At 34.1% G+C, this 12,186-nt stretch overlaps 1 protein-coding gene across 2 annotated transcripts in view; it reads right to left on the bottom strand.

Annotated features, from left to right (window-relative positions):
* LOC139092369 (uncharacterized) overlaps positions 1–12,186 on the bottom strand; it is an 82,028-nt gene that overhangs the window by 12,155 nt on the left and 57,687 nt on the right. For both annotated transcript variants that reach the window (XM_070642724.1, XM_070642722.1), the window contains exons 3-5: positions 11,415–11,533; positions 11,180–11,296; positions 10,724–10,870 (exon numbers count right to left, since the gene is read on the bottom strand). In XM_070642724.1, the coding sequence (XP_070498825.1) occupies positions 10,724–10,870; positions 11,180–11,296; positions 11,415–11,533 (383 nt within the window). The remainder of the gene's footprint in view (positions 1–10,723; positions 10,871–11,179; positions 11,297–11,414; positions 11,534–12,186) is intronic.

Raw genomic sequence — 12,186 nt, forward strand, 5'->3', positions numbered from 1 at the left:
CGACACACAGGTTAACGACCACTGACTTAAAGTGTCGGAGTAGAGAGCCCCATCTGGGGTTTCGAGCCATGTGTAGGTAAATCTGTCACTCTGTCGCATTTGTGGCCGAGGACTTAGATAGTCGATCTGCAATTCTCCTTTGATGTCCACCAGATACCAATCTATCAAGCCATGACACATGGAGCTGTCAATATGACAATAATTCGCACATACTACATTACCCTAACACCAAATCACTCAATTCCAATCTATCACACATTCTCAATGTCCAATTTCCCATCTCAAACAAACCATCAATCCCCAAAAAACAAGAAGAACCCAGACCGACAAAACTCGTGCTCGATTTCCTTCCACTCCATAAAATCTTGTCTACACACACAAAAAAAAAACTGTGACATTAATGTTGTCTTAGGTCATCTGCCTAACATGTACACGTAGATTGAATTAAATGACTTCTATTTTTATAAGCTATTGCATGTCGTCGTACGATACTAGACGTAGAAGAAAAGAAGGTATAAAGACAGGAAGGAAGGACGGCATTAAGCTCATGTTACATCTATAGCTGTGGCATCACACATAATAGTGTGTTATAATAACAATTAAGGATCGACCACAAATACTATGCATGAATATTTAATACAATGAACATTGTGATTATTATCATGAGAATGTACAGATATCATGAAAGTGCACTTATGTATTCTCCTTAGAATCCTGTACATTCTATGTTCCTTTTGTTTCCATTTAATTCATGTTAAAATTTTCTCGAGGATGTTCAACTCATTCTTATATCCCTAAAGAAATATTATGCATGAAAATTAACTTGTCTTGTTCAGCATCTTCTTATTTAAATAAAATTTGTCTTGCCTTTATATGCTTTATCTTATCATATAAGATGACGATATAGCATAAAATGATATGTGGATATGGAAGAAGACATGAAGAGAATGAGAAAGAAATTAGCATTAATATCAAATATATTTTGTGATTAAGAAGAGCAACATGCTTACTTGGAATCATAAAAATGAGCATTATAGAATTAGTTACTGAATTTATGTGGTTGTTGCTCTTGTGATGATGTTGTTGTGTTGGTGATATTGGAGGAATAATTTAGTATTGAAGTGAGGGAGGAGGATGGGGGCTCATTAATTAGAATATTAGGAAGACTGCAATAGTAATCACATTTGGTCTGAAAATTATGAATATTAAGACTGAAAGACAAAGAACTGAGAGGTCGATGTCGACTTGAATTCGCTCTAGTTAGCTAAAAATCGATTCAAATGCACTTGAAGACTTTTCTGTTTTGTCTTGTGAAGTATGTAATTTCATACAAATTTCAATCGGTATTTGAACAACTGAAGCGAATTCGTGTCGAATTCGCCTTCTGAGACCAGCTTTTAAGCTCCCAAACTGCACAAATCAGCTAATTCCCGGATCAGGATGATGTTACTTAAATTTGGTGCCAAATAGATTTAAATCCAGCAATATACCAGAATCTCGCAGCCCTGGTGTCGGATTTCGAATAATTAAACTATTGAACTGAGCCCTTAACCTAGCTATACCAGCTGAAGAAACACAGAAAACCATGTCAAGATCACAACATTCCATTCCATCCAACAAAGCAAAATCCATCCCCAAGCATTCTTAATAACCCTTCAAGTATCTCAAAACTAATATTAAATGCAAACAATTTCATAAGCCAATTCCTCATTGTATCATCAATGACCAGAATATTCAAGTATATTGCACATATAATACAATTTTTCAATGACCACACACATTCAAAGTTTACGTTCAGCATTAACAAGTCATTCAGGTCAACAGACATGCCATCATAATGGTATCCATAAAATCCCATTGACCATAATAGTGTTTGTCAAATATGTTTATGCACTTTATGGACCGGACACTTCAATTTATATATGTGCATTGAATATATTCATGGTTGTACTACATATAATAAATGCTTGGATTGTATTCAAGGTAGAAAATGCCATAAATAATTTTATTTGAATGTAAATTGGCAGGATTTGTTAAAAATATTTTTTATTCGATTCCAATGGAGGACTTGACATGAGTGGATTGAAGTGGAGGGAATTGTGGATTAAAGGTGACTTAAATCTAGTACGGAGAGCTTATGATAGAGTTATAGACGCCAACTGAGAGAGACCACGGATCACAGATGATCTGTAATGTCTGCGAAGTATCTATATGCAAATCCCTGCGACATTCTGCATCAATTCCCGACTGCTGACCTAAAAACAACCGATTTGGTTCCATCAGTGCACCGTCATGACATTCAGGCGTTTTGCCAACCCAACGACTGCATAGCATTGCTTTAAATACTACTTAGTGCCTGTCGGGATATAAACTTCAAATTCACCACCAATTCTTATAAATCCTCAACTTCCATAACTCACCCAACCACAAACTAACCCAGCAACAGCGTATACTTAATTAAAAAGTTCCCCCTAGCACTACATTAATCTGCTTCTGTCACATTTTGAAGTAAATGACGCAAATGATTTTTTTATTCTCTCAAAATTCGCCATAACAACAATAATCTCAACCGTAATCACATGCAGATGACTCAATTCGATCCATGAAAAAATGGCGAATGTCAAAACCAAATTCACAGGTTTTATGAAGATCCCGTGGCGTTTTGTGTCTGTTGAGATGGCAATTAAATTATGATGCGAATGGTAACAAACTCGTGGCATATTTGCATCTGCCATATCGATGCTGGTGGCATTTGTGGCTGTTCAATTTTTTGGGAAAAATTAAAAAGCTTTATAATGTTGAAGTTTATGGACGCGACGGAAATTAATTATATTTTATATGAAATTTGGATTTTGGTCAGTAAATTGATTTTGGGGATCATCCATGAATGACGTCTATTTGTCTTAGCAACTCCATACATTGACTGACTTGTCCCAGGACCTAACAAAGCTACTCACAGTCTCAAACCATATTCTGTCTTCAATATTGAACGTCATTGCTGTGTTCCCAACTCTATAACCACATAAGTATGCTCCATTAATTAATCCACAGCTCCACAGCCCAGAAAAATCGTAAATTGCACTTAACAACGCAGAAAAACAGCATCAGTAATTTAAATTTACTGTCAATTTCAGCTATCGATGAGATAATCTTGAAAATTTAATTACTGAGCACACACAATCCACTTAATAGTCCGATAGATTCTTCAAAAGGATAAAAATGCAAATAAAAATGTTTTTTACGTAAGGCCATCGTCATGTAATTAAAAATATCGAGTGTCATCTACGATAAAAGCTTTATTTTTACTATAGTCATAGAAAGTGCTCATGGCAGGTCATCAGAACCGAGTGAGACAGGCTGCATTGAGTCGACTCTATGTGTAGTTTCATATTAACATGATCTGTCGTGGTTAGTTCCACAAGTCACGATCAATGACGTTGCCTGAGCAAGAAGAGAGACTTGTTGGATGCAGTTCTCCTATTTTGATCAAAATTCTTCAATTTTCCCTGATTTTTCAAGTCCAATATCTCAAAACCCATCCTAAATCCCCAAAACATCGACCCATCCCACTCTGTGCCACTCGGGACACTAAATGAAAATTCCACACGAATCAAGAGAATGCCATTGGATATGTTCATCTACTATACTATCGAGAATAGCAACGATCGGTGACATTTGACCAGGTAAATGTCATGCTTAATCTACATATTTGTGATGCTGTAAAAATTCAAACATATTCTTCCTTTATTTCATGAATATGCTCTCTGACACTTCCATTAAATATCTTGTTAAGGTTTCGATATGGATGAAATGGATGAAATTTTTGTATTGTTGGAGGATTGCGAGTGACATATCGCCTCGAAATTGTATGGAAATTGTAATGGAGTGTCAAACAATGTATTTAATAAAGGAAGTGGAATTTTGGATTGTGAGGAAAATGAAAGGTTGTAAGGATGCAGTTTTGAAACTGTAAAAGTAGAAGTTGAATCAAATTTTGGATGAATTTATTCGAATTTTCGATGCTGAAGAGCAAAATACCTCAAGCTATGCTTTAATAGGCAATGAAAGGCCAATTCATGGGATTTTCAAAAAAATGGTCATCCAGTTTGAAAAACACTAGCATATGTAGTGTATTTAGGCATCTATGGCATCGAATACAAGCCTGATTCTGTGAAATTTGGTTCCACGGTCTAAATACTAGTTTGTAGTAAGTCTCGAACTAATTCGCACTCGGCAAACGGTTCATGACATTTTCCATTAACGTGGTGCAGCACACAGGTTCCCCATCACTGCATTAGAGCGTTCATAGTAGCTGCACAGTCCAATAAGTAATTTCCAAGCACATACAAATATACATAAAATCCTTAATTAAGTCAACAACACAATAAAATATTTAAATACCAGTAAAACTCTGCCCAAACTCCCCTCATCACTTAATCATTTCATAGCCAAGCTTACAAATTAAATTATTCAAATTAAATTCAACAAAATTTGTCTAAAAGTTATGAGAAAGTCGTTAAAAAAGAACTTTTTTTGTGTCCAATTCCGAAATCAGAAAGCACAAAAGAGACTTTATCATCTAATTGTATATCCCCATCGAACTATAAAGTTTTGTGACAAGTTAACAGAAACTATAAATGTGCTTAATTTACATAAAACATTTATGAAACATAAACACAATAAATTGAGCATATAAAGAACCAAAACTTTTTTTAAAACTTTATTCCACATTTGTTGCTTACTTTTTCATTTTTGAGTCGTAAAAATGAATCTGGCACAATGTTGTGCCTCGTTTATATCCAGAATAAACTTTTTCTGTGACTATACATTCATTTTTATCATATTTCAAGGAAGCCTGACATTGTAACACATTTTGACAACACGGACGAGATAAAATTCGTCCATTTTTATGTCATAGTCGGTGGATTTAACGTAATGTAACTGATATTAATGAAACTGATGACCCAAACAGTCAACCATGGTGAAAAACCTCGTAAATAAAGTAAATGCTGTGGACATTATTACTAAATTACTCATCCGCAGTCATCAGAGAGTGAAAATGATAAAAATAAGTACGAAGGGTTGGTTAATCTCATCACTTGACAGACATTCTTTATATGAATGACTTTATTAACCTTGTGGACAGTCCCATGTAATAACTGTGTTGTGTTTATATTTATTATTTTATTAACGTTGTCTATCCATTACATTAGTGATGGGTAAACTTTATGCCGCAATCTGTGTATGTTTTGTACCTTATCGGTCGAGGTATATGGATGGGATTGGGGTATCAGAAATCTGGGTGATGACACCGTTGGCCGAAAATAGCTGGTACAAAGAAAGCAACATAAGGTAATATGGAATGAAGTAACCACGACGATCCAACACAAACGACAACAAAGCTGTGCCGTGACACAAAAAAGTTCGATAATACTGTATCAGAGTATATCCTAAGGTTTACCCGAGAAATCAGTGTAAATAAGCAAATAAGCACCGACCGTCACACGCTTGAAAATTATCCACAGATCAGTCAACTAGACAGTCTGATTATACATAATGTATACCAGTCCGGTAACGTTCTTACTGCAACTAGTTCCTCACCTAAGTCATTAAAAATCTTCCAAACTGTTCTAAAACTTCAAAATTCCTTCAAATTTCCCATAAAATATTCGACAAAATTGCTCAAAAAACTTTCAACTCAAAAAACTTCCATTCCAAAAATTCAATTCACATGCCTAACATGCTGCTTTAACAACAGAAATATTTCATATTCATCATCTCATTTCCATTCAGTCATATTATGTAAATATGTGTTGCTCACACATTCCTTACAAAGAAATTCTTTATCATCAGCATTATCATCATCCCCAACATCAACATCATTACTTTTTCCACATACGTAAATTCCCTACGGAGAAAATGTAAAATGTTTTTCAACTTCAGAGCAGCTAAAAGAGCAAGTTCCAACTTTTTCACACTTTTTTTTGTGTTCAGTTTTACAATGAAATAAATTTTATATACAAAGGAATTCATAGTAAGTACGTGTGCATGTGTACACTTTTTAATTGAAGTTGAGACAAGAGATCAAAGAGTGTAGAATGCAAATATTGATGCTTATTTTTGATGTCTTTGAAGTTTGAAGTTGATAAGTTTTGTCAAGATAAATGATTGTGGTTACCAAAGTGATTGCTGAACTTGCTGGAAGGAATGTTTTATGGATTTTGTAATTTTAGAGACTTTCATGTCGTAAATGAGGTTTGGATTGGGCTTTGCTTGTCAAAAAGCACCTCATCCCAAGCAGGAATCGAACCTCGCACTTCTCGATTGTCAGCCAAGTACTCAAACCACTAACCTATTAGGAATCGAAGGCATCCAATAGCTCAAACGACATACTAAGTCAAATCTGATTAAAAGTCGTCAAATTGATTGCAATCAGCCGTAAAGTCACACTTATGTCTTTCATAAGTTTGTCCTTAATACGACGTCCACTATCGCTTACATTTTTTAATCCCGGGATTGAAAACCCCACAAGTTAGCAGCAGTAAAATTCCAGTAATTACTTAGAAATTAGAAGAAGGTGCTATGACACTTCAGTGTGTCGTGGAACATAGCTTCAGCAGCACTGCCCTAGCTACAAAATTTAAATTTCCAACATTCCTAAAAACCCAAGAAAAACAATTTAATTCCTCATCAAAAAAGGGACTTTTAAGCCTATATTAATGTAATTTTATTACAAACATCCGTGAACTTTACTGTCTCATAATTTACTTCCTCCCGCAACGAATTAAAAACCGCATACAAAAATATTTTTCCAACTTTCTCTTTTATATTTTCAATTTTCAGCATCAACCTTTTTTTTTGTGTGCCTTTAATGTAACATAAGTGAAGTAAAAATGGCATGTCTTGTACATGAGACTAAATGGATATATATGTTTTGTATGATGAGAAATGAAAATGACATTCACGTCATATACATTCATTTACACAATTTTCAGTCTTATAGCTTGTTAGCACTCGACATTGCTGTTACTGTACATTCAACATGCAATTTTGATGTGTCAACATGGTCGTATGCTCTCACTTAAGCTCCTCGTACTTCTTCTTCGTTTTTCATTTTGCTATGGATAATTACAGCTACTCTAAAGCATCTCCTAAAACTCAAACTCAAATGAGTGGAAGGAATTAATTAAAACGATAAATCAACGAGACGATATATGATACGTATGAGAATGTATGAAGCACATATTGAGTTTATTGTTCCTTTAGCATTAGAAGTGAATTATAAATTTGTCACATGGGCGACAGTCGACGACTAGGAAGAGACGACTTTAATGTTTATGTTCGAGAATAATATTACATGCCTAACCTAGCAATTAGATTTAAAGCCTACTAAAATGACATCTGGTTTTACAGAAGACTGAGTGATAATTAAGCTTGAAATAAGAGTTATTGGTTTGGCTTTAATTAATTTAGAGACACTTGATGGCTTTATTTCTCTGGGATGTAAGGTTTTTTGAATGGAAAATGATCGGATTTTCAATTAAAAGTTTTAGTTCCGATGCTTGCAGTTATTGACTGATTTGCAATGCAGAACATGAGTTAGTTTATAACTGTAGGATGCTCGGAAGGCTTATGGCTTAGAAATGGCTGAAAATCCGTTTCCAGAACAGCGTTACTCCAGATCTGCTCAAAATTCGATCAAATCCGGACTCAAGCTAGTCAAATTGGCCTCAAAACTCTCTTAAATATCCATCATTATTCCCATAACTTCAAGCCACATCCAATCAATTCTCTAATTTACATTCACAGCTTTTAAAGCCAACACACTTCAGCTATTAAATAAAATTTCAATTTAAATTCTTAATGAAAACATCTGTTGTGTAGTTCCTTATTGTCAAGACAAATTTTTGTCTTCATTCATCGCTCTCGTTTCTAAAAGAGATTTCCTAATTAAGAAGTTTTTAATCTGACGAAATGTCGAAAAAAGTTTAAGGAAGAATTTTTAAGAAGTTTTTTTGGGTGTTTTTGCGTTAATTGACGTTGAAATAAGACTTTAATTTATTTGGAAGATTTAAAGGTTAATTTGGAGGTGGCATTAGATAGACGTAACGAGATCAGGTTTTAATTCGAGGTCTGAGATACGATGGATTGAGGAAGAGGTCAGAAACTGGCAGATTAGTGGGATGCAGAGGAACAAAAGTTACTAGATTACCTAAATATTGGAATATTGTAGAGATAGAGTTTGACTAAGAACCGCTAATCTGCGTTTCCTGCAATTTAGATGAGCAAGCAGGCAGTTATAGACTGTACTTTTAGTTTCTCTAAAGCTGCAAGGTCTGCGTTTTTTGTCTACAATTTTATACAAATCCAAGAATATTGATAGAACCTCGGATTAAACGGACCTGAAGGTACCACGTAATGGCAATCAAAGAACGGAACGAAAACTGGATCATTTGACAAAATCCATGGATTGCTCTAGGTATTCTGATCTGCAAAATCTAGAGCTTCGTATTAAATCCGCATCAGGATTAATCACAACTTAACAAGTGAGTGTTCGTCAAGCTCACTGATTTGTACTCAAGCCTACACCTACACCTACATAGTAAAATTCAATTTAATTCATGACTTCCATACCTAATTCCATAGCATTAGTAAGCAAATATTCAATTTACACCAATAATAATTCAAAATTAATTCAATTCATACTCAATATCAAGTCTAATGATCCAAAATACCCTAAAGCATCTACAGCATCAAAAAAAACTGTTAATCTCCATAATTTTCACCTCAAAATAAATCTCTATTATCCTAAATTCACATCCATACAGTGATTTGTGTCAATAAATATGATATTTTATCTAATATAGCAAATTATAACCACCTGTTTAAAAATTATCCACAATTTACGGTTTTGAAAAAAACAAACTTTATCTATTTAATAATGCTGCCACCAGGCAGTGCTAATATCATAAATATTAGAGTCTTTTATAATAACAAATAATTGACAGTCTATGTCGAAAAATTGTGAGCATTTTTTTTTTAAATATCCAATTTATTTTCACGATTATATAGCACATCAGGCATTAAATTTATCTAACTATAGTGCTAGATATATTAAATAAAAATTTATGAACTCTGAAAAAGTTCACACCATAAAGTTTTTTGTCGATGCTGATATCAGATCCATGATTATATATTAAAATAATTTTACACATTAAAATTTGATTCATTTTTCATTAGCATGATATATAGTAATTTATACAGGATGTTAAAATATTAGCTGTAAAACTGATACAAGTTGAGTGATGTTGAGGAAATTAAATTTTAGCTCAATTACGGGATTCATGCAATATGTTGGATAATTTTGTTAATATTATTGTACAACATACATACACACAGCAGTGAATAAAAACGTAAGGAAATAATTTTCTATTGTTAACAAATTCATCCTCGTTTCAATTCTCGGCAGATACCTCAAAAGGAGGATTATTTTTTTGGGGAGCGCATGAAATGCGAACTTCGTTTAATGAAGTTAGGGTTAAAATGTGAAATTTACTATCGAGAGCGCATATGAGCTGTGTAGGGTTAGCATACTTGGGATTCTATTGATATTGAATTGTAAAGGCAATCTTGAAACTTTAGTTCCTATTTTTCCTGCCTCATTTCACTCTATAGCAATTAAACCTCGGAACTATCTAGATGGAAGTGACGTAAATGTTGAAAACAAAGAACTTGTGGCTATAGTTAAACAATAAGACCAAAAAACTCCTGGAAGGAAGATGTCGATAGAGATAACAGTGCACTTGGTAAGTAAGTAAGTTTAGCTATAAGTGCCAGTAACTCAGTAAAATCGTTATTATCAATCACATAAGGCCACATCAATCATTCAAACAATTCCTGGAAGGTATAAGACGTAGAAATGGCCAAGAATTCAGTTTTAAGCCAGCATAATTCTTCCTTCAGTTTAAATTAGACGAAATCCGACCTCGGTCCATAGTTAAGTTGGCCAATAATCGTATTTTCTGTCATTTTTACGAAGTATGCTTTTTCGGGGTTTACGGTCTCATTCTTCAAATACCTTGTATGTTTATGTCATAGTTCCCAAACTTAAATACCAAACCCCGAGAGCAAAATGCCTACTTATTAAAGTTGTATGAACAAATTCTTTCATTCAACACTAAAAATTTGAATTATATCGTTCAAAGTGGACATAAATACGTTAGAACTAGTCATCAAATGAGCATTAACTTGCAATCAACTAGTTATAACATATTGTTACCCAATCTAGTGTATTCTATTCCTAGACAGCAAGACAAATCAGCCAACAACTCCTCCCTAATCACCAAAAATAAATTCTATCCAACAAAAATTCCCCGAAATGAGTGAAAAGAAATGAAAATGAAAAGATAGTAATCAGCATTTTGATCACGTAAAAGGATGGATGAAACTTTTTTTTTCTGTGAAACTTCTCGCTCGGATCGCTGGCAGTCTTAAATATATATTCATGTACTAATGAATGAATTAAATTTTAATATTGGCATGAGGCTGTATAGACTTGTTCCTACATAATCCTATTGGCATAATTTTAAAAAATTTGAGAATATTTTCATAGAGGGTCGAGCTATGGTTGTCCATATCTCATTTCACATTCAAACAATCATCATAAAAATAATAATAATAATAAGTAATGGATATGCAATAATCAGGTAGATAAAATACTTACGGGAACAAGAAATCGTCTAACTTCGGCTAGAGCATAAGCAATTCTTGCATGAGCTTCAGCAGGTGGTGCAAATGTTTGTATCTCTACGTGCAGGTCCTCTGATAAATGTGAATATTTGTATTCTCCACTTAGTCTCAATTCTTCTTCCTGCACATAATCAAAAAAATAAGAGAAAATTGGAAAATTTCATTTAGTCATAAAATGTTTTTAAGAAAATTGGAATAGATTATTATACTGATGGATTCCAGTTTAATCAAAGATATTGCGGGTAATTTCGGTTAATGTAAATTCTGATGAAAATGTTGAAATGCTTTAAATAAGCCATGATACAGTTCAGAGAACTGAACAAAATGAAAATGTCATGAGAATTGAACTTTACAAGCTTACAGCAACATCCATAATTAAATACCAAATCACAATTTTCATTTCCTGCATCATCATTATTTAATTACTCACCTTTTTTCTATCCCTCATCGATCCACGTCCAAGAACTGACATTTTACACATTGTGTCTTCCTGTAGTCTCTTAAGTGAGTTGCCTTTTGGTCCCAATAGCTTTCCAACAAAATTAAACTGCAATGGAACAGCATGTAATTACGGTGAAAATTCTAGTATATAGATTCGGATCATTGAACTTGGCATTTATGCAACGTCATCATAGCAATCCCCTAAACATTACATTGCAACTTACCTTTGGATGGTCACGAACGGGCACGGCAACACGTACAGTTATCTTAATCGGTTTGTCACGTGTTATGTCTATCATTTTACTCTTTTCGTATGGTATGTGAGGCATTGAGGACGGTGAACCTAATAATATAAATGAGAAAGTAAAAAAAAAACATGAATTTATGTCAGATTTATGTCTCATTCTTGTCATCATAGCCAATCAATTGTAATGGATAGGAGGACTTTAAGAGGAGGTGTTTGCCTTTTTCGATTTTGACTTCATATTGATGCTGTATTATTCAAAAGGGTTTTTTACTTTTGATACATGACAATCTCTTGAGGTTAAGAGTCTTGTTTTTGTCTTGTAGATGTCAAGTTTTACAGGGTTGAACAGGACTAGAAGGACAATTTGTTGATTAATTGTTGATTTTGTAGATTTGAGAACTATGATGCAACTATGAAGCTCTGGGAGATCAATGCGGTGCCGTCAGAGCCAGTTTGCGTCTTATGGTTAATGCAGTCATGCAGGGATGCCCTTTATAGATGGAAAAAGGGCGTGAGGGCAGCTAAAGAGCTCTTAGAAAGAGGTTCCTGATAGAGACAGTGGAGCAAAGGGCAGCCAGCGATAGAGTCAGGTAAAGACGTCATCTAAGTTAGGCCATGAATCGAAATTGATCTGTATGAACAACGAAAGACATAAGTAAGTATGAGGTGCCCTAGCAAACACATTATGATGCTTGGAAATCTTACATATCTTTACTATTTTTGTCATAAACCCACCTAATCTACTCCTT

This window comes from Chironomus tepperi, unplaced genomic scaffold, assembly GCF_022539635.2.
Source record: "Chironomus tepperi strain 1889 unplaced genomic scaffold, CSIRO-AGI_Ctep_v1 contig_298, whole genome shotgun sequence".
Classification (NCBI taxonomy): domain Eukaryota; kingdom Metazoa; phylum Arthropoda; class Insecta; order Diptera; family Chironomidae; genus Chironomus; species Chironomus tepperi.